The following is a 23,467-nucleotide window of genomic DNA, read 5'->3' on the forward strand; positions in this document are numbered from 1 at the left end:
TGGCTCAGTGGGTTAAGAACCCAATGTTGTCTTGATGGTGGTGTGGGTTCACTTCCCAGCCCAGCACAGTGGACATGAGGATCTAGCATTGCCACAGCTGTGGCATATGTCACCAGTGCTCCCAAAGAAAAATTATATCACTTTTAGATGAATCCAGGTTTTGGGGGTTTTTTTTGTTTTTTTTTTGTTTTTTTTTGGTTTTTGGGTTTTTTTTTTTGTCTTTTTAGGGCCTTACCCAAGGTCCCAGGCTAGGGGTCTAATCAGAGCTGTAGCCACCGGCATACACCACAGCCACAGCAGTGCCAGATCCAAGCTAGTCTGCGATCTATACTACAGCTCATGGCAACACCGGATCCTTAACCCACTGAGCAGGGCCAGGGATTGAACCCGCCATATGGTTCCTAGTCAGATTCATTTCTGCTGCGTAGAACACCCAAAAACACAGGTTTTCTTATAATTATCTCATGCCCTGACCCCCCCGCCCCAGTTTTTGAAGATAACTGTTAGAAATGCTGTTTCTTCTTTTTTTTTTATTTTTTTAGGGCCAGACCTGCAGTATATTGAAGTTCCCCAGCTAGGGGTTGAATCAGAGCTGTAGCTGCCCGCCTACACCACAGCCACAGGAACCCGGGATCCCAGCTGCATCTGCGGCCTGTGCCGCAGCTTACGGCAATGCCAGATTCTTAACCCACTGAGTGAGCAAGGGATCGAATCTGCATCCTCATGTACACTCGTCAGATTCTTAACCCACTGAGCCACAACAGGAGCTCCCAAAAATGCTATTTCTGATTATAAAGATTTACTGATTTTTGTTCCCCTTTGATGTTTAATCACTGCCTTAGTGTGCCTGATCCTTTCTTACTTGAATAGTGTATTAAGGAAGGAGTGTTTTGGAATGTTAGCGGACAGTATAATATTTTATTGTGTATATTGCCTAATTGAAATTTTCACAGGTAATCATAGATTAGATAGTTTAGAACAATGTTCGCTTTTTTGTTAACTAGCTTACAATTACTAGCCTTGAGTAAGGGTAGTAAGAAAGGTAAGGGCAGGAGTTTGGTGGCTCAGGTTATGGATCTGGCTTTGTCACTACTGTGGCATGGGTTCGATCCCTGCCTCAAGAGCTTATTTGTGCCACAGGTGCAGGCAAATAAATAAGTAAATAGTTCAGTGAAATACAGGGGCTGCAGATCTGTTGAGTAGCCAAGCAAGTCCTGGAATTGAGGTTTCCTTCCATCTAAAGTAATAATCCTCACTTCATGTGCTGGAATTTGGTAGACGTTTTGCCAAAGGAAGTTCAGGCATTAGAATCCGTAGGGTGAGAGGCCTTGAGATGTCAAATAGAGTGACATTGTTGACATTGCAGTTTGCTTCCCGTCTTTAAGTAAAGTCTCAGGCTTTGCTTTTCAGAGCTTTTTCTGGGGGGGAGTGGTCTGAGATGTTTGCTTTACGTTTGATTATGACTTTTCTTTTCCTGTTTTTCTCCCCCCCCACCGCCCTCCAGAAGAAAAATTTGCCCAAGCAGTGTGTTTTTTGCTTGTAGACCTCTATATATTAACCTACCAAGCTGAGAAAGCTTTACATCTTCTTGCTGTTTTGGAAAAAATGATTTCACAGGGCAACAATAACAAAAATGGAAAGAATGAGGTGAGTTTTCTGAAGTGATCAGACTAAAATTTAAAGTGTGGTTAATCTTTGTGGTTATTAAATATTATTTTCACAGCTTTATTGAAATAAAATTCCCATGCACAAATATATTCCCATGTACAAATACATTTTTTTTGAAGTGTACAATTCGGTGAGTTTTAGTATACTCACGGAGTTGTACAACTATCACCACTGTCGAAATTGCAGAACATTTTCATCACTCCATAAAGAAACCTTGTACCTGTCAGCATTCATTCCCTTTCCCTCCTTCCCTCAGCCTTTGACAACCACTAATCTACTTTCTATGTCTGTGGATTTGTGGACATTTCATATAAATGGAATCGTACACTATGTGACCTTTTATGATTGGCTTCTTTCACTTGGCATGTTATTTTCAAAATTTACCATGTTGTAGCCTATAGCATTCCTTTTTCATGTGTTTCATTCTTCTTTATAGCCAAGTAATATTCCATTATGTGGATATGCCACTTTTAGAAAGTCTGTTCATTAGCTGATAAACCTTGGGTTCTTTTCTTCTTTTGGCTGTTATGAATAATGCTGGTGCAAATGTTTGTGTACAAGTTTTTGTGGAAACCATATGTTTTCAGTTCTCTTAGGTGTGTATTTCAGAGTGGAATTCTTGGATCATTTGGGTACTCTATGTTTAACTTCAGGAGGAACTGCCAGACCGTTTTCCACAGTAGCTGCGCCATGTTATACTCCTGCTGGCAACTTTTGAGGGTTCAGCTTCTCTACATTCTCCCAGCCCTCAGTCCTTTCAAAATTGTAACCATCCTAATGGATGTGAAGTGGTACCTCATAATAGTTTTGATTTCTCTAATGGCTAAGGATGTATGTTAACATCTTTTCACATGCGAGATACTAGTTTTGCAGAATATGAAGATTAGAACTAAGCCACCAAAATTCCAGGAGTTCCTGTTGTGGCTTAGCAGTAACAAACCCGCCTAATATCCATGAGGACCTGGGTTCTAAGGATCCCGAGTTGCTGTGGCTGTGGCATAGGCTGGCAGCTTCAGTTCCAATTGGACCCCTAGCCTGGAAACTTCCATATACCATGGGTGTGGCCCTAAAAACCAGAAAAAAAAAAAAAGAAAAGGAAAAAAAGACCACAAAATTCCATAACTTTGCAATTCTACAACTTTCACTGGGGAAAATTTCATCCTTAAAGTTCTTCAAAAAGAGCACACATTTATGACCATTAAGCTTCCCCATGTTCTGGGGAGACTTGATTTACTTTGAGAATACATCTTGGTTCTTGTGGCTTTCTTTTTTTTTTTTTTTTTTAACCAAACCTGAAGCATGCAGAAGTTCCCAGGCCAGGGATCAAAACTATGTCACATTGACAATGCTGGATCCTTAATCCACTGAGCCAGCAGGGAACTCCTTTTTGATTGATTGTTTAGTTGGTTGGTTGGTTCTCATGGTTTTCATTTTGCCTATGCACCTGGCTGCCAAAGGATGGTCCTTATTTTGTCCAGTTCCCGTCCCTTTGTTAAAAATGGAGTATTTGCAGAAACAGATTATCAGTACCTTTCTTTCTGCCTATATAAGTTCTTGAGATTTAAAAATAAAAATCTAACATTGCTTTTTTCAAGTGTACATGTGTGAGTGCTCAGTTAAATAATCTTAGCATTATTCCCACATACTGTGTAGTAAATTAAACTGTTTCATTTTTTTTTATGGTCAATACTTGTAATAGTTGATGAAATGGAATTCATTTTCAGTAGATGCTTATGTGCTACTAAAGTGACCAATGATAACACTGCAGTTATTTTCAAGGAATTCAGATCTTATGGAAAGATAAAAATGGGCAACATCTATTGATGGACAGGAAGGAAGAAGGTTAGGGAATGTTTCAGAGCAGTTTGGATGTTTGATTGGAGCCGTTAAAGATAAAATTGTTCAATAAGCAGAAGAGGAAGGATGAAGCAGGATGATCATCCTGGCAGAGGAGAGTATAAAGGTGTGAGAGTGGTGGGTAGGCAGGATTTCTGGTCATCTCACCTGTGGAAGACCTGAGAAATATGGGGAGATCATTAGGGATGAGCCTGGCAACTCAAATATGGGTCACATCGTGAAGGACTTTGAACAGTTTACTCTGGGTTAAGGATATGATGCATTTTTGTTTGGGGTTTTGTTGCTGTTTGGCTGCTCCAGGGGCATGTGGAAGTTCCTGGGCCAGGGATGCCAGATCCTTAACCTGCTGCACCACAAGGGAACTCTCTAGGGCATGATGTTGTTGGTAGTGTTTACACCTGAGAAAATTTTTAAAGAGGGGATGACATCTGTCCTGGGCTTTAGAAAGGTAATCTGAATTTTGCCCAAGTAATATCCTTGCTTTTTAAGCCAAGCCCATCATATGCTCAACTGTGAGCTGCTAATAAGTAATTTCCTGTCACTCACTACAAACTCTTAAACCTGAATCTCTGGGACCTGGGATTCGGAATTTTGAAAATGCTCTGTAGGTGATTCAGATTAACTCACTTGGAAATCAATGATTTCATTTATCCTCAAAAGCACTTCATTTTGGTTAACTTTGTTTCATCACCCTGCAGGCTGGTAATAACACCAACAAAGACACGTCTAACCATAAAGGTGAAAGCGGAGCTCTAATAGAAGCTGCAAAGTCAAAGATACATCAGGTAGCGTAAATGTTAAGAGTTATATGTCACATAAATTTACTTATAAATGATGAAAAATATGATAGGTCATTGAAAACAGTAAATAATAGAAGACATGTATGCTTATTTGGCTTTAAAGTATTACAGTTTATTTTTATTTATTTATTTATTTATTTTTATCTTTTTGTCTCTTCTAGGGCTGCTCCTGCGGCATATGGAGGTTCCCGGGCTAGGGGTCTAATCAGAGCTGTGGCTGCCGGCCTACACCAGAGCCACAGCAACGCATGATCCAAGCCGTGTCTGCAACCTATGTCACAGTTCACAGCAACGCTGGATCCTTAACCCACTGAGCAAGGCCAGGGATCGAACCCGCAACCTCATGGTTCCTAGTTGGAGTCGTTAACCACTGAGCCACAATGGGAACTCCTAAAGTATTACAGTTTAGAGGCACATTTATCCTTCTAAATATATTTTGCTTAAGATGATAATGCAATATCATTTCTTTTTTTAATATTATTTCTTTTATTTCTCTATAAAAATTGATAGAAATATCCTGGGAATGTATTAGATGGTAAAATCAGTTTGTAGAATTTTGAAATTTATTGTTAGTCATATGCAGGTAAGAATTGGTAGGATTTTTGCTTGAAAGTTAAGTAGAAATTTTCATCCTGTCACGTTTTAGGTTTTAAAACTGTATTCCAAGCACACAGTCAAAATACATTATTTAAGATAATTTTATACTCACTTTTGCAAGTAACTGGTATGATTGTAAACAGATTGTGTCTAATTTTACTTCAGCATGTGTAAATCCCCCACAGTTCTTACATAAAAGCATTTTTTTCCTTTGGCAGTATAAAGTAAGAGCTTATATCCAAATGAAGTCCCTGAAGGCATGCAAAAGGGAAATCAAGTCAGTCATGAACACAGCTGGGAATGTAAGTTTCTTCTTAACCTTTCTCTTTTTTTTCAATTAGTGGCTTTTATGTCTTAAAATTTTCTTATTTAGACAGTAGGTATTTGTCAGTTTTAAATAATTTGTCTTAGCCTACAGTGATTAATGAACCCCACTAGCATCCATGGGGATGTGGGTTCAATCCCTGGCCTCACCCAGTGGGTTAAGGATCTGGTGTTGCTGTGAGCTGTGGTGTAAGTCGCAGATGTAGCTCAGATCTTGTGTTGCTGTGGCTGTGGTTTAGGCTGACAGCTATAGCTCCGATTCACCTCCTAGCCTGGGAATGTCCATATGCCATTGGTGCAACCCAAAAAGACAAAAAAATGTATATATATTTATCTTAGCCTATTATACTGAATATATGGTACCAGCTATATAAACCTTTATATTGAGTTGTACAGTGATCATACTATGTCTCCAATTTAATATTTTTCTCACTTAACATTATAACAGCCATTTTCCTTTAGCATGTAGCCTTCAAAACCACCATTTTATTTTATTTATTTCTTTATTTCTTTATTTTGGCCACACCCTCAGTGTGTAGAAGTTCCTGGGCTTATACCACAGCTGTGGCAACGCCAGATCCTTAACCCACTGCACCACAAGGGAAATTTCAAAACCACCATTTTAAATAGCTATCCATCATTCCATGAGTGGTTTACTTAGATAGTTACTGTTACTAGACACTTAAGGATTTTTTTTTTGTCTTTTTGTCTTTTTCTAGGGCCACTCCCTCAGGATAAGGAGGTTTCCAAGCTAGGGGTCTAACCGGAGCTTTAGCCTCTGGCCTACTTCAGAGCCACAGCAACGCGGAATCCAAGCTGCATCTGCAACCTACACCACAGCTCACAACAATGCCAGATCCGGAGTTCCCGTCGTGGCGCAGTAGTTAACGAATCCGACTAGGAACCATGAGGTTGCGGGTTCGGTCCCTGCCCTTTCTCAGTGGGTTAACGATCCGGCGTTGCCGTGAGCTGTGGTGTAGGTTGCAGACGTGGCTCGGATCCAGCGTTGCTGTGGCTCTGGCATAGGCCGGTGGCTACAGCTCCGATTCGACCCCTAGCCTGGGACCCTCCATATGCCACGAGAGCAGCCCAAGAAAATTGCAAAAAGGCAAAAAAAAAAAAAAAAAATGCCAGATGCTTAACCCACTGAGCGAGGCCAGGGATTGAACCCTCAACCTCATGGTTCCTAGTTGGATTCATTAACTGCTGCGCCACGACAGGATCTCCAAGGATTTTTCTTAGATTATACTCAAAACATTAAAAGTTAACAGCCTAGTTGTAACACAGACCTGCCCGTTCCAGTTGATCTTTGACTTGACAATACCTTCAGTTTGATTAGCGCTAGAGTATTTGAGTTATAATTCCTCTTTCCTTTCCCTCCACCCCAGCCCTCCACTGATACATACTTTTTGAAACAGTAGAGGGAAGAGACAGATACATATGGCAGTTCCCAAGCTAGGGGTCAAATCAGAGCTGCAGCTGCCTGCCAGTGCCACAGCCACCGCAATACTAGATCTGAGCCAGTTTTTTTTTTTTGGTCTTTTTTGTCTTTTTAGGGCCGCACTTGCAGCATATGGAGGTTCCCAGGTTAGAAGTCAGATCAGAGCTGCAGCTGCTGTCCTGCACCACAGCCACAACAACACGGGATCCAAGCCACATCTGCAGCCTACACCACAGTTCACAGCAATGCCAGATCCTTAACTCACTGAGGGAGGCCAGGGATTGAACCTCCATCCTCACAGATACTATGTTGGGTTCTTAACCCGCTGAGCCACATAACAGGAATTCTAGGAAAAGTGTTAATTAAAAATATGAAATCATGGAGTTGCTATTGTGGCTCAGTGGTTGACGAATCTGACTAGTATCCATGAGGTTCGATCCCTGGCTTCACTCAGTGGGTTAAGGATCCAGTATTGCCATGAGCTGGGATGTAGGTTGCAGATGTGGCTCAAATCCTGAGTTGCTTTGGTGTAAGCCAGAAGCTATAGCTCCGATTAGACCCCTAGCTTGGGAACCTCCATATGCCGTGAGTGCGGCCCCAAAAAACAAAACAAAAAGTGAAATCAAAGTTGCCGCTGTGGCATAGTGGGTTAAGAATCTGACTTAAGTTGTTCTTGTCACTGCTGAGGAGTGGGTTTGATCTCCCCTGCCAAGCATGGTAGATTAAAGGATCCAGTATTGCCTCAGCTGTGGCTTAAATTCAATCCCTGGGCCAATACCCTGTGCTGCCAAAAAAATTAACGTGTAAAGTCATAAGAAGATGTCGTTTATAGTAGGAATAGTTCAAGAAAATTGATCTTAGAAATCTTAGGCAGGGTTCAGTAGCCACTGGGTCAGTAGAACTCCATTAATTTTTAGAGCAGTTTTAGCTTAGATATAACCTGAGGCTAAGAGGGAAAGACTTAATAGCCAGCCAACCCTCATTACACCTTTTTTAGGAGAGGGAGTTCCCATCATGGCTCAGCAGCAATGAATCTGACTAGCATTCATGAGGACACAGGTTCAATCCCTGGCCTCTCTCAGTGGGTTAAGGAGCCCACTGTTCCTGTGAACAGAGGTGTAGGTCGCACATACAGCTCAGATCTGGCGTTGCTTTGGCTGTGGTATAGGCTGTAGGCTACAGCTCTGATTCGACCCCAACCCTGGGAACTTCATGTATCATGGGTTTGGCCCTAAAAAGACCCCCCCCCAAATTTAACCTTTTTTTGGGAGAAAAGACATGATCTTTGTCTTAAAAGTTGTTTTAGTCAGAGAGGTGAGACAAACAGGAAAATAAATCATTGTTAGTTATACTACCCATATCAGGGAAAACTTCCTCCTAAAGTTTTGGAGAAGCAAAAGGTGTTCTGTGATCCAAAACATGATTTTTGTAACAGCAAGATGAGCCCTTGAAAATAAGGCATTCTGTTAGGAAATTTTTCCATTCATAAAATGATACTTTTTTTTTCTACTTGGAAGAACATTGGATTATTTCTACCTCTTTGGCTTCTAATGAAAATATATTTGTATCCTGAAAAATGAGGGAGCTCAGCTCACCAGTCTCTAATAACCATTAAAATGAAGAACCTAGGAGTTTTCTTATGGCTCAGTGGGTTAAGGATGTGCTGTTGTCACTGCAGTGGCTTAGGTACTGCTGTGGCTAGGGTTCAGTCCCTAGCTCAGGAACTTCCATGTGCCATGGGCTCAGCCAAAAAATAACAATAAAATTTTTTTTTAAATGAAGGACTAGTTTGTGCTGTTAAATTGGCTTTCATTTAATAGTGTAATAGATGAGGATGGGCAGTTGATTATTTGTGGACTGTATTCTTATGTACATATGTTGTATGTATTTTTTTTCTTTTTACATAGACCTTTAATAATTCAGTTAATAAAGTACTTTCTGGGGAACTGTGTCTAGTCACTGATGATGGAACATGATAATGTGAGAAAAAAGAATGTATACATGTATGTGTAACTGGGTCACATCGCTGTATAGTAGAAAGTTGACAACACTGTAAGCCAGCTATAATGGAAAAAATAAAAATCATTATAAATGAAAAAAGTAATAAAAAAATAAAAAATAAAATGGTGCAGCCAAAAAAAAATAGAAAAGAAAAAAGAAATAAAGTACTTTCTGCCAGGCTTAATTTTTTTAGATTGTTAAATCAATCTCAGAAAACTCAGACCACAGATTGTTGTGACTGTGACTTGTGATTGTTTTGTTTGTTTTTGTTTATTTTTGTCTTTTGTCCTTTTAGGGCTTCACCCGTGGCACATGGAGGTTCCAGGCTAGGGGTCTAATTGGAGCTGTAGCCACCAGCTTATGCCACAGCCTCTGCAGTGCTAGATCTGAGCCACATCTGTGACCTACACCACAGCTCACTGTTGGATCCTTAACCCACTGAGCAAGACCAGGAATCGAACCCGAGACCTCATCGTTCCTAGTCGGATTCCTTTCCACTGTGCTACAACGGGAACTCCATGACTTGTGATTGTTAATGCTCTTGAACATAAACAACATTATGATTGTGATTCACATTAGGCATCTGAAAACAGATTGTGAGTAATTTATATTTTCTTTGCAGTCTGCACCCTCTTTGTTTCTTAAAAGCAATTTTGAATACTTAAGAGGCAATTATCGGAAAGCTGTGAAGCTCCTGAATAGTTCAAACATTGCTGAGCATCCAGGATTCATGAAAACAGGTAAAAGAAAATTATGAAGTTGTGGTATTTTCTTCCTGACTTTTCTATGCCTTGTTGCTTGTTTTTTTTATAAACAACTCTTCAGGGTGATTTCTGCTTATCTTTTTATTTTTATTTTTTGTGTTTTCTAGGGCCACACCTGCGGCATATGGAGGTTCCCAAGCTAGGGGTCGAATTGGAACTGTAGCAGCCAGCCTACACCAGAGCAACTTGGGATCTGAGCCGCATCTTCGACCTATACCACAGCTCATGGCAATGCCGGATCCTTTAACCCACTGAGCGAGGCCAGGGATCAAACCCTCTTCTTCATGGATCCTAGTCAGATTTGTTACTGTTGAGCCACGATAGGAACTCCTCTGCTAATTTTTTTCAATGAAAATGTTTATTATTTCTGTTGCAAAAAAATTTTGGAATTCTATTTTATTACTTATTTCCATTTTAGAAGAAGCTTCACTTCTTCTTTTACTTTTTCTTTTTTAAATTTCACGTTGTTCTTTTTATCATTTTGGTTTTAATACCAGCTTAGAAATTATGTCCAAAACATAAGGTCCTTGGACTTCTGCTTTGTGAAATGAGACCTTTTAGGAAATGAAATAATAATGCTTTTACTTTTCCTTTCTCTCCCATAAAAGCAGTGAATAATATAAATACTTTTTTAGATAATTAACTATATCAAAAATATTTCCATATGAGTTCCCCTCGTGGCTCAGTGGTTAACGAATCCGACTAGGAACCACAAGGTTGCAGGTTTGATCCCTGGCCTTGCTCAGTAGGTTAAGGATCCGGCGTTGCTATGAGCTGTGGTGTAGGTTGCAGATTCTGCTTGGATCCTGAATTGCTGTGGCTCTGGCGTAGGCCGGCTGCTACAGCTCCCATTAGACCCCTAGCCTGGGAACCTCCTTATGCTGCAGGTGTGGCCCTAGAAAAGACAAAAAAAAAAATTTATAAACTTAGGAAGATAATGAGTTTTCTATTCTTGCCTCTGTTTAGAATGCTTTGACAGATTGCTTAATATTAAAAGTAAAATGAAAGGAAAACCTGCAGCTGTCAGTTAAGTTTATATCATTGCTGTTTTATGGGGAAGAAGGAGGAGAATTAATCTATACAAGAAACGAGGTTAAACTATTGAAAATGTTTTGTACCAAATTCAAAATGCAGAGAATGAGTACGATATTTATTTTGTCTGAGAAAGTTTCACATCAATGCATAGAACATACATGCAAACATACTCAAACCTTCCCACATTTATCCTTTCAGTTTGGTGAAGTCATAGCTCAACAGTTACGACATTCTAATAGGAAAGACTTTTTACATGGTGTGTGCTTTATGTATTAATATTTTTTCGTAATTAATAATATTAAAATCTTTAATTTGCTTCCCATATATAAAATTTAGTGTTTACTGTTGTGGCAATGCCAGATCCTTAACCCAATGTGCCACAGTGGAAACTCCTAGTAAGCCTCTTTTATCAGCAGCAAACACTAAATTTTACATGTGCTGTGGCTCAGATTTGATCCCTGGCCTGGGAACTTCCATATGCCTCGGGTGTGGCCAAAAAGAAAAAACAACAGCAGTATCAAAAAAAAATAGCCTTATTAGAGAAGTTTTGGCAATATAATTTTTGTTTTTCACAGTGTCACTCCCCAGAAACAACCTCCTTTAAACAAGTTAGTGTATTTCTTACTCTTTTTTCCTTAGCCTAACTTTTGTCTTACTTAAATATTATCATTGCTTAATTTAAAAATATATCATGGGAGTTCCCGTCGTGGCACAGTGATTAATGAATCCAACTAGGAACCATGAGGTTGCGGTTCGATCCCTGGCCTTGCTCAGTGGGTTAAGGATCCGGCATTGCTATAAGCTGTGGTGTAGGTTGCAGATGCAGCTCGGATCCCATGTTGCTGTGGGTCTGGCGTAGGCCAGCAGCTACAGTTCTGATTCCACCCCTAGCCTTGAAACCTCCATATGCCACAGGGGTGGCCCTAGAAAAGGGAAAAAGACAAAAATAAATAAATAAAAATATATCACAATCCGACTTTGAGTTGTTGGCATTAAGCATTCCGGTTAGTAATTTTATCAATCTAGTTGGGTGTCTTATATCATTGAGGAAAAGGTGGACTATTAGTAAATTATTTGAGAATGTTTGGGAAAACATTTAGAAAAAGAAAAGCTTGGATTTCTTTAATTACACGAAAATAAAATCCAGAGAGATGCAGGCTTAAAATGTAAAAAATACAGTCACAACAGCAGCAAAAGAAAACTTGGATGATTATTTCTATTTTTGTAGTGGGGAAGCCTTGATTAAACATTATCAAAAATCCAAGAGCCATACGAATTTGAAAATATTACTAAATTTGACCACAAAAAAATGTAAAACTTTCTCTGATTAAAAACAAAAAATATAAAACAACAAAATTCACAACTAAAAGCTGAGCAGTCTCCACCCAAATGGACCTGAAACCTTAAAAAACATACCCTACTCCAGAAGAAAAAGAGGAGGCCACATCAAGAGGTAGGAGGGGTGATTTTGAGATATAACCAACCCCATACCTCCCAGGTGGGAAGCTCCACAGACTGAAAACTAACTGGTTCACAGAGACTCACCTACAGGAGTGAGAGTTCTGAGCCCCACATCAAACCCTCCTGTGCAGGGATCTGGCACTGGGAGAAAGAGCCCCTGGAGCATCTGGCATTGAAGGCCAGTGGGGCTTGTGCACAGGAGCTCCACAGGACTGGGGGAAACGGAGACCCCATTCTTAAAAGGCGCACACGGACTTTCACGTGCACTGGGTCCTAGGGCAGAGCGAGGTCTCCATGGGAATCTGGGTCAAACCTGACTGCAGTGCTTGGAGGACATCCTGGGAAAACGGGTGAATGTGGCTTGTTGTGAGGGAAGGACATTGAAGGCAAAGCTCTCAGGAATATTCAGCAGCTGCCTTTCTCTGGAGGTGGCCATTTTTAGGAAAATCTGGCCCCACCTGTCAGTCAGCTGCTGAGAAGCCCCAGGGTAAACAATCCAGGTGGGATCACAGCACCGCCCCTCAGTAAACAGGCTGCCTAAAGACCCCTCAGGCACCCAGCTGCCTCTAATCCCATCCATAGACTAAGCCCCACCCACCAGAGGGATTAGAATCGGCTCCACCCACCAGTGGGCAGGCACCAGCCCCTCCCATCAGGAAGTCTACAGCAAGCCCCCCATACGACTTCAGCCACGAGGGGGGCAGACACCAGAAGTAAGAGAAGCTAAAACCCTATTATCTGTAAAAAGGTCGCCACACCAAAAACCTATAAAAATGAAAAGACAGAGAACTATAACTCAGACGAGGGAGAAAGGAAAAACCCCAGGAAATCAGCTAAACAATGAGGAGATTCTCAGCCTCTAGGAAAAAGACTTTAGACTGTTGATGCTGAAGATGATGCAAGACATCAGAAATAAACTGGAGGCAAAGATGGATAACTTACAGGAAACACTGAGCAAAGAGATACAAGATATAAAACTTAAACAAGAAGAGATGCAAAATACAATAACTGAAATAAAAAACTCACTAGAAGCAGCTAACAGCAGAATACAGGAGGCAGAAGAACGAATAAGTGAGGTGGAGGACAGATGAGTGGAAAATACAGATGCAGAACAGAAAAGAGAAAAAAGATTGAAAACAAATGAAAGGAGTCTCAGAGAACTCTGGGACAACATGAAACACACCAACATCCGTATTATAGGGATGCCAGAAGGAGAAGAGAGAGAGAAGGGGACAGAAAAAATATTCCAAGAGATAATAGCCGAAAACTTCCCTAACATGGGAAAGGAACCACTCACTCAAATCCAGAAAGCACAATGAGTACCATAGAAAATAAACCCAAGGAGGAACACCCCGAGACGCATATTAATCAAACTGACCAAAATTAAAGATAAAGAGAAAATCTTGAAAGCAGCTAGGGAAAAGAAATAAATAACATACAAGGGAACTCCAATAAGGTTATTGGCAGATTTTTTTAGCAGAAACTCTTGCAGGCCAGAAGGGAGTGGCATGATATACTTAACATGATGAAGGAAAAAAACCTCCAATCAAAATTACTTTACCCAGCAAGGCTCTCATTCAGATTTGAAGGAGAAATCAAAACCTTCACAGATAAGCAAAAGTTGAGAGAATTCAGCTACACTAGACCAGCCTTACAACAAATACTAAAGGAACTTCTCTAGGCAGAAAAGAAAAGACAGCAACAGGAAATAAAAATTCCACAAATGACAAGGCTCACCAGTAAAGGTATATATAAAGATATAAAATTATCCATGCACAATTATACCACCAAAATCAGGAATCATGAGAAGAGGTGGGTACAAATGCAGGACACTGGAGATGAACTTGCAGTTAAGAAAACAAATTAAAACAATGTTATATACATATAGACTTATATCAAAACTTCAGAATGACTGCAAACCAGAAATCTACAATTGAAACATAAACAAGGAATCTCTGGAGAAGAAATATATCTCATAGTAAATAAGTGCATAATCCGCCATGAAGGGGGTCATTTGACATCATTCTTGGAATGGTGATGTCTCCTTACATCTGATTCTGATTACATGATAATTATAATTAAATAACGCAACTGTACAATTAAATAATACAGTTCTACAATTGTATTATTAATAACCATTTCTCTCCATCGTACAATGTAAGGTCCATAATGTCTTGTTTATCATATCACCTAGAATGGTGTAATGCCTATATTGAAGAATCAATAAGATGTAACAAATTGTGAGGACATATTTATATAGTTACACTGTTTTTTAACCAATTTATGCATTTTATATTTTACTTATTTTCAGAGGGTATATTATTTTTGTTATTCTTACCAGTTGTTATTCTTTTTATGATGCTATATAAAATATTTAATGGTATATAAGGCTTTCTTCTTAATAAATTTTCGTTGCATAATATACACAATTTTTTTTTTCTTTTTGTCTTTTCTAGGGCTGCTCCTGCGGCATATGGAGGTTCCCAGGCAAGGGGTCTAATTGGAGTTGCAGCCACCAGCCTATGTCAGAGCCACAGCAATGCAAGATCCGAGCCACGTCTGCAACCTACACCACAGATCACGGCAATGCTGGATCCTTAACCCGCTGAGCAAGGCCAAGGATCGAACCCGCAACCTTATGGTTCCTAGTCGGATTCGTTAACCACTGAGCCAAGACGGGAACTCCAATATACACAGTTTTAATATAATGCTAATAATTAATGAGCTAAATAAAATCCTGGCCGCGTGTTCATTTAATAAATAAATAAATACATACATACATAAAATAAACACACACACACACTAAACCAAGTCACAAGACAAATGACAAACTGTCAGTGAGGGGAATTGGTTGAAACAGATGTGACAGAGGATTTTTATAATATACACACTAGCAGGTAACCAATAGGAAAAACATCTGTAACCAAAATTTTTTTTTAATTTGGAAGAAGCAAGTGTGCAGGAAAAGAAATGTAGCTGCCCAACACACATGGAAAGGTGCTTGGCCATAGTCATAATTAGTGACAGAAAAGTGGACTTGAACAAGCCAAATCAGGATTTTATGTGTTGTGTTTATATATTCCTCCTCTTCTTTATTTAATGTATTTTGACTATTTCCGTAACACTTGCTTCATTCCTTCTGGTTTCTACATAATATTTTGTCGTATAGGTACAATGCATACATATTCTATTACTAGTAAATATTTTTTGTCCTTTATATTTTTGTGTCATTATTAACAAGCCAGAGAAATAAACAGGCTAACAAAATCAGTGTGCAGTGTTGGTTTATCACCTTTAGTAAGAGATTTTAAGAGAAAAGGAGTTTATTAAATTTTCAAAAGTTTCCTATATTTCAAATGCCTTGTAAACTCTTGTGCAGGGACCAAATGGAATTGCATATAGAATTAACTCCTGTTAAATAAGCCTTATTCTCTTTTTTTCCTGCTACCACAGCATGTGGAACTTCCCAGGCCAAGGATCAAACCTGTGCCACAACAGTGATCTCACCTGCTGCAGTGACAATTCTGGCTCCTTAACCCACTGAGCAACCAGAGAACTCCTAGATAAGCCTGATTCTTGTGTGACATGTATCAACAGTAAAATTTGTCTTGGATAAATTTATTTGTGTTTTTCTCAGGTGAATGCTTGAGGTGCATGTTCTGGAATAATCTTGGTTGTATCCATTTTGCCATGAGCAAGCACAATTTGGGAATTTTCTACTTTAAAAAGGCTCTGCAGGAGAATGACAATGTCTGTGCACAGCTTAGTGCAGGCAGCACTGATCCAGGTAAGCCCATTGCTAGGGGACAGTTTTTACTTCAATGCTTGAGGAAAGTGTGATTTTGAAGAGCAAGCATCTTGTTAAAATGCATGCCGTGTGTACTTACATACACTTAACACCGATCCTGCCCAAAAAGATGAGTCTGGGGATTTTTAGTAGATATTATACTTTGAATAGCAAGGTGTTAGGAGTGATAATCAAAGACATTTAAATTACACTCACTTTTCCATGACTTTAAAAGTCAGTAATCCCATATAGTATTTTGTGAAGATTTCTTGACTGTGTCAAACTAGTTTTATGAGCTTCTTTTTAGGGTTTCACACGTCGTACTTTTGGCAGCACCTCACAGTCTTGAAGCATATTCCTGAAGTTTATTCCTTTGATATTTGTAGTATGTGAATCCTTGATCTGAAATGCTTAAAATCAAGCAGTTATTTAGCATTTTAAAATACTTTTGGAGGAGTTCCCGTTGTGGCACAGTGGTTAACGAATCCAACTAGGAACCATGAGGTTGCGGGTTCGGTCCCTGCCCTTGCTCAGTGGGTTAACGATCTGGTATTTCCAAGAGCTGTGGTGTAGATTGCAGACGCGGCTCGGATCCCACGTTGCTGTGGCTCTGGCATAGGCCGGTGGCTACAGCTCCGATTCAACCCCTAGCGTGGAAACCTCCATATGCCCCGGTAGCGGCCCAAGAAATAGCAAAAAGACAAAATAAATAAATAAATAAATAAAATAAAATAAAATACTTTTGGAGTTCCGGTGGTGACTCAACAGTAATGAACTCGACTAGTATCCATGAGGATGTGGGTTTGATGCCCGGCCTTGCTCAGTGGGTTCAGGTTCTGGCATTGCCGTGAACTGTGGTGTAAGTCGCAGACGTGGCTCGGATCCCACGTTACTGTGGCTATGGTGTAGGCCGGCAGTTGCAGCTCCCATTCAACCCCTAGCCCGGGAACTTCCATATGCTGTGGGTGCGGCCCTAAAAAGACAAAAAATAAACCAATTAAATTAAATATTTTAAAGACTAATTGATGAAAAATTTATCAGAAAGAAATCACAGTCTCATTTTATTATAGCCTGTGAAACTTGGAATAAGTGAGTGAATGATGGTCATTGTAGGTATAATACATTAATTTTTGTTTCCATAGTAAAGCTCCCTAACACTCTAACATTAACTGAATACTCCCGAATAAAAAAACACATGATGATAAAATGACTAACTGAAATGAAAGTGAGAAAAAGTAGAATCTTGACAAAGGCTATGAAAGTATAGAAAAATAGTATCAGGTTCAGTGGAGTAAGAGAGAGTCCTGTCTGTTTTCTTTGCCTTCCTGAAATACTTGCCTGAGGAGCTGGCAAATGAGAAAACACATCTCTGGCCCTAGCAGCACAGACAACCAAGATGCCTCTAGAGGGTATTTGTGGGGTTGGGGGTGGAGATCATCATCATGATGAGAGCCGTTAACCACTTCAGATGGGGGGTTGGGGTCGTTTGTTTTAAACAAGGTTAACAGGAGAGTACTTAAGGGAATAAATGTTTTCAATGGAACTGTTATTTTAAACCTAAGGATTTATTCTGCTTTTTATCTGCTTTTTATCACCAGGCAAAAAATTTTCAGGAAGACCCATGTGTACATTACTAACCAACAAGAGGTATGAGTTGCTTTATAACTGTGGGATTCAGCTGCTTCACATTGGAAGGCCTCTTGCTGCGTTTGAATGTCTGATCGAAGCTGTTCAGGTTTATCATGCAAACCCCCGCCTCTGGCTACGGCTGGCAGAATGCTGCATTGCTGCCAATAAGGGGGTGAGTGTCTTTTTGGACCCCTCCCCTTGAACCTCACTCCCTGACTTACTGCACGGAGAGCCAAAACCACTTGGAAACATAAAGACCTTATCCCATTTTTTTTAATTCTCAGGGAATTTGAAGGGTTTTGTTTTGTTAATTTTTTTTTTTTTTTAATTTTTGGGGTTCCTGTTGTGGCTCAGTGGTAACAGACCTGACTAGGATCCATGGGGGTTCAGGTTCAATCCCTGGCCTTGCTTAGTGGGTTAAGGATCCAGTGTTGCCATGAGCTGTGGTATAGGTGGAAGATGTGGCTCGGATCCTGTGCTGCTGTGGCTGTGGTGTAGGCCTGCAGCTGTAGCTGCAACTTGACCCCTAGCCTGGGAATTTCCATATGCTGCAGGTTCGGCACTAAAAAGCAAAAAAAAAAAAAAAAGAAAATTTTCTTTGTGGTTTGTTTTTTGTTTTTCTGGCCTTAGATGGATTTTTTGGCTGCATTCATGGCATATGGAAATTCCTGGGTCAGGCCAGCCTGCACGGAAGTTGTAGCCTGTGCCTCACCTGTGCCACATGGGAACCTCCTCTCGGAAATTTGTAAAGATAGTTTTCTGTTCTTTTATCAGTTGAACAAAATTTTTTAATTTAATTTTTATTTTACATTGGGTTATCATCGTTGATTTACAGAATGTAGTTTCATGAAATCATGTGTTCAATTCCTGGCTCTTGGTAAGTATGCACCTTGTGTCAGCCATCATGTTGAAAAGTTGAAGCCCTTAAGAAGGTCCTATCTTTTGGAACAGTGGTCTGCTAGCCGCTGGGGCAGGGGCCACACCATTAGCTGACGTGAGAGTGGTGTGTGCGCCTGATGATTAAAGGAGGGCTGATGATAACATAGTAAGTGTGGAAAAAACTGCATTTCCCCCAGTGCCTTCGGATCTACTCTTGGTTCAGTAAATGTTGTAGAGTTAATGGATTATCAGACTGTTTCTCTCTGATGTGTGTTCGTCTACAATGGCTGTGAGAAATAGGCCAGGTTACACTAGTGTCCACACCTAGATTATCTCCAAATGGCAGTTGGTGACAGCCTTTTGAATCTCAAATGAGGAGGCATCAGTGAGAGGTAGAGGAAAGACAGGTTATATCAGAATCACCAGGTGTCTGAACACCCCATTTCTAGCCTTCCCCCACCCTTATCAGGTCAGTTAGAATGTATAAGAAAATATTTGCTAAATAAAAAAATAAACTCAGTTAAGAGTATTTAAGAGAAGACTACTTAGGAGTTCCCGTCGTGGCACAGGGGAAACAATTCTGACTAGGAACCATGAGGTGTCGGGTTTAATCCCTGGCCTTGTTCAGTGCGTTAAGGATCCGGCATTGCCATGAACTGTGGTGTAGGTTGCAGACGCGGCTCGGATTCCACATCGCTGTGGCTGTGGCGTAGGCCAGCAGCTATAGCTCTGATTAGACCCCTAGCCTGGGAACCGCTATATGCAGCCCTGGAAAGAAAAAAATTAATTAATTAATTTAAAAAAATAAAATAGAAGAAGACTACTTAAAAAGTACATAGGGGTTCCCACCATGGCTGAAATTCTGACTGCAGCAACTCCGGTGTCTGTAGAAGCATGGGTTTGATCCCCAGCCTGGCACAGAGGGTTAAAGGATCTGGCATTGCCATAGCTGTGGCTCACATTCAATCCCCGGCCAAGAGACTTCCATGTACTATAGGTGCAACCAAAAAAAAAAAAAATCAATGTAGGAGTTTTGGGGGGCTTAGCAGGTTAAGGATCCAGCATTATTATCACTGTAGCAGTTCTGGTGGCTGCAGCAGTGTGAGAGTTTGATCACTGGCCCGAATTTCCACATGCTTTGGGTGTGGCCAAAGCAAAGGTAGGCAGGAAGCAATATGTACCATTTACTTTTCTGGAAATGGGCCAGTTCTTTTTCTGAGTTCTAAAACTCATATTTCTTAGCGTTCCCATCATGGCTCAGCGGTTAATGACTCTGACTAGCATCCATGAGAACGCAAGTTCAATCCCTGGCCTCGATCAGTGGGTTAAGGATCAGGCATTGCCATGAGCTGTGGTGTAGGTCACAGACACAGCCCGAATCTGGCATTGCTGTGGCTGTGGTGTAGGCCAGCAGCTACGGCTCTGATTGGACCCCTAGCTCCAACTAGGGGTATGGCCATGTGCTGTGTGTATGGCCCCAAGAAGACAAAAAGACAAAAATATAATAATAATAAATCTAAAAAAAAATACTGTAGGAGTTCCTGTTGTGGCTCAGTGGAAATGAATCCGACTAGGAACCATGAGGTTGTGGGTTCTATCCCTGGCCTCGCTCAATGGGTTAAAGACCCAGCATTGCTGTGAGCTGTGGTATAGATTGAAGACGCAGCTTGGATCTGGTGTTGCTGTGGCTGTGGTGTAGGCCGGCAGCTACAGCTCCGATTCAGCCCCTAGCCTGGGAACCTCCATATGCCAAAAGTGTGGCCCTAAAAAGACAAAAGACAAAAAAGAAAATACTACTATGTGTATGTGCAAGTAGCTGTTACTATTTTCAGTTTAATGTTTAGGGGGCTTCAAGATAGTAATTTCCCAGAAAGTAAGAATTGTGCCTATGTAAATTTTAACGTACATAACTTGTTAGTGTTAATATGTTGTTGCTGATTAAAGTAATACTTTGAATTAAGAAGGAAAAGCTCTGTGTTTTAGAGCTGCTTACCTTTCCTTTTTCATTGGGGTTTTGTGGCTCTTATTTTCCTTACTCAGTGGGCATCAAAATGCCCATAATATGAAGCATGATGCCTGGGACACAGAGTGGTCTAAATAAGTGATTCTAGGAGTTCCCAGGTGGCCTAGCAGTTAAGAATCTGGGATTGTCACTGCAGTGGTGTGAGTTTGATCTCTGGCCTGGGAAATTTTGTACACAGCAGTCACAGCTAAAATAAATAAATAAATTCTAAATAAATGCTTGAGTCATTCTTTTTTTTTTTGTTCCAATCTCAGGAATGCAAAGCTGCCGTAACATTTACTTATTTATTTATTTATTTAAATGACTCAATGAATTTTATTACATTTATAGTTGTACAACAATCATCACAAACCCCCAGCACATTCCCTCTTCCCCTAACCTGTCTCATTTGTAAACCATAAGTTTTTCAAGGTCTCTGAGTTAGTATCTGTTCTGCAAAGGTCATTGTGTCCTTTTTTTAGATTCCACGTGTAAGTGATAGCATATGTAGTTGGTGTTTCACTATCTGGCAGACTTCAGTTAGCATGATAATTCCTAGATCCGTCCATGTTGATGCAAAGGCTGTTATATCTTTCCTTTTAATGGCTGAGTAATATTCCATAGTGTATACATACCACATCTTCTTGATCCACTCCTCTGTCCATGGACATTTAGGTTGTTTCCATGTCTTGGCTACTGTATATACTGCTGCAAAGAACATTGGAGTACATGTATCTTTTCGAGTCATGGTTTTCTCTGGATAGATGCTCAGGAGTGGGATTACCAGTTCTAATGGTAATTCTATTTTTAGTTTTCTGAGGACTCTTCATACTGTTTTCCACAGTGATTGCACCAAATTACATTCCCACAAACAGTGTAATAGGCTTACCTTTTCTCCACACCCTCTCCAGTGCTTATTGTTTGTAGACTTTTTGATGATGGCCATTCTGGCCGGTGTAAGGTACCTCCTAGTGCCCTTGATTTGCATTTCTCTAACAATGAGTGATGTTGAACATCTTTTCATATGTTTTTTGGCCATCTGTATGTCTTCTTTGGAGAATTGTCTATTTAGATTTTCTGCCCATTTTTTGATGGGGTTGTTTGTTTTTTTGGTTTTGAGCTGCAGGAGGTGTTTATAAATTTTGGATATGGTTTCATATCCCTTGTCAGTGGCTTCATTTGCAAATATTTTCTGCCATTCTGTGGGTTGTCTTTTTGTTTTGTTTAGGATTTCCTTTTCGGTGCAGAAACTTTCAAGTTTGATTAGGTCCCAGTTGTTTGTTTTTATTGTCATTACTCTAGGAGGTGGATCTGAGAAGATGTTGTTGTCATTTATGTCAAAGAGTGTTTGGCCTATGTTTTCCTCTAAGAGGTTTATGGTGTCTGGTCTTATATCTAGGTCTTTAATCCATTTGGAGTTTATTTTTGTGTATGGTGTAAGGGAGTGTTCTAATTTCATTCTTTTCCATGTGGCTGTCCAGTTTTCCCAGCACCACTTATTGAACAAGCTGTCCTTTCTCTATTGTGTATCCTTGCCTCCTTTGTCATAGATGAGTTGGCTGTAGGTGTGTGGGTTTAATTGTGGGCTTTCTATCCTGTTCCACTGATCTATATTTCTGTCTTTGTTCCAGTACCATATGATTTTGATGGTTGTTGCTTTGTAGTATAGTCTGAAGTCCAGGAGCCTGATTCCTCCAGCTCTGTTTTTCTTTTTCAGTCTGTCTTTGGCTGTTCTGGGTCTTTTGTGCTTCCAAAGAAACTTCAAAATATTTTGTTCAGGCTCTGTGAAAAATGTCCTCGGTAATTTGATAGGGATTGCATTGCATCTGTAGATTGCCTTGGGTAGTATAGTCATTTTGATAATATTGACTCTTCCAATCCACGAGCATGGTATATCTTTCCATCTGTTGGTGTATCTTTGATTTCTTTCATCAGTGTCTTATAGTTTTCAGAGTACAGGTCTTTTGTCTCTTTAGGTAGGTTTATTCCTAAGTATTTCATTCTTTTTGATGTGATGGTAAATGGGATTGTTTCCCTAATTTCTCTTTCTGATCTTTCATTGTTAGTATATAGAAATGCTGTCGATTTCTGTGTATTAATTTTGCATCCTGCGACTTCACCAAATTCGCGGATGAGCTCTAACAGTTTTCTGGTAGAGTCTTTAGGACTCTCTAGGTATAGTATCATGTCATCTGCAAATAGTGATAGTTTTACTTCTTCCTTTCCAATTTGGATTCCTTTTATTTCTTTTACTTCTTTGACTGCTGTGGCTAGGACTTCCAAAACTATGTTGAAGAGTAGTGGTGAGAGCAGACATCCTTATCTTGTTCCTGATCTCAGTGGGAATTCTTTCAGCTTTTCACCATTGAGAATGATGTTAGCTGTGGGTTTGTTGTACATGGCCTTTATTATGTTGAAGTTGGTTCCCTCTATGCCCACTTTCTGACGGGTTTTTATCAGAAATGGGTGTTGGATTTTGTCAAGGGCTTTTTCTGCATCTCTTGAGAGGATCATATGGTTTTTATTCTTCAGTTTGTGAATGTGGTGTTATTACACTGATTGATTTGTGGATATTGAAGAACCCTTGCATTCTTAGGATTAATCCCACTTGATCATGATAGTCTTTTTAATGTATTATGATGTGCAGTTACAAATTTAATTAATTCAGTTTGCTAGTATTTTGTTGAGGACATTTGCGTCTATGTTCATCAGTGAAATTGGCCTGTAACTTTCTTTTTTTGTAATATCTTTCTCTGGTTTTGGTATCAGGGTGATGGTGGCCACATAGCATGAGTTTGGGAGTGTTCCTAGCTCTGCAGTTTTTGTAATAGTTTCAGAAGGATAAGAGTTAGGTCTTCTCTAAATTTTTGATAGAATTTGCCTGTGAAGCCATCTGGTCCTGGACTTTTGTTTGTTGGAAGTTTTTAAATCACAGTTTCAATTTCAGTGCTTGTGATTGGTCCATTCATCTTTTCTATTTCATCTTGGTTTAGTCTTGGAAGATTTACTTTTCTAAGAAATTGTCCATTTCTTCTAGGTTTTCCATTTTATTGGCATATAGTTGCATGCAATAGTCTCTTATGATCCTTTGTATTTCTGTGATGTCCATAGTAACTTCTTCTTTTTCATTTCTTTTTTTGTCTTTTTTTTTTTTTTTTTGTCTTTTTGATATTTCTTTGGGCCGCTCCCACGGCATATGGAGGTTCCCAGGCTAGGGGTCCA

General features: G+C 39.9%; 1 protein-coding gene across 7 annotated transcripts in view; it reads left to right on the top strand.

The window, feature by feature from the left end:
- The window catches only part of CNOT10 (CCR4-NOT transcription complex subunit 10), an 81,097-nt gene that overhangs the window by 20,920 nt on the left and 36,710 nt on the right, over positions 1 to 23,467 (top strand). For all 7 annotated transcript variants that reach the window (XR_007133414.1, XM_047769483.1, XM_047769492.1 and 4 more), the window contains 6 exons: positions 1,505 to 1,647; positions 4,224 to 4,310; positions 5,141 to 5,224; positions 9,311 to 9,428; positions 15,586 to 15,735; positions 17,334 to 17,536. Coding sequence is in view for 6 of the 7 variants with exons in the window: in XM_047769483.1 (XP_047625439.1) it covers positions 1,505 to 1,647; positions 4,224 to 4,310; positions 5,141 to 5,224; positions 9,311 to 9,428; positions 15,586 to 15,735; positions 17,334 to 17,536 (785 nt within the window). In the remaining variant the exon portion in view is untranslated. The remainder of the gene's footprint in view (positions 1 to 1,504; positions 1,648 to 4,223; positions 4,311 to 5,140; positions 5,225 to 9,310; positions 9,429 to 15,585; positions 15,736 to 17,333; positions 17,537 to 23,467) is intronic.

This window comes from Phacochoerus africanus, chromosome 1 (genome assembly GCF_016906955.1).
Source record: "Phacochoerus africanus isolate WHEZ1 chromosome 1, ROS_Pafr_v1, whole genome shotgun sequence".
In the NCBI taxonomy this organism is placed as follows: domain Eukaryota; kingdom Metazoa; phylum Chordata; class Mammalia; order Artiodactyla; family Suidae; genus Phacochoerus; species Phacochoerus africanus.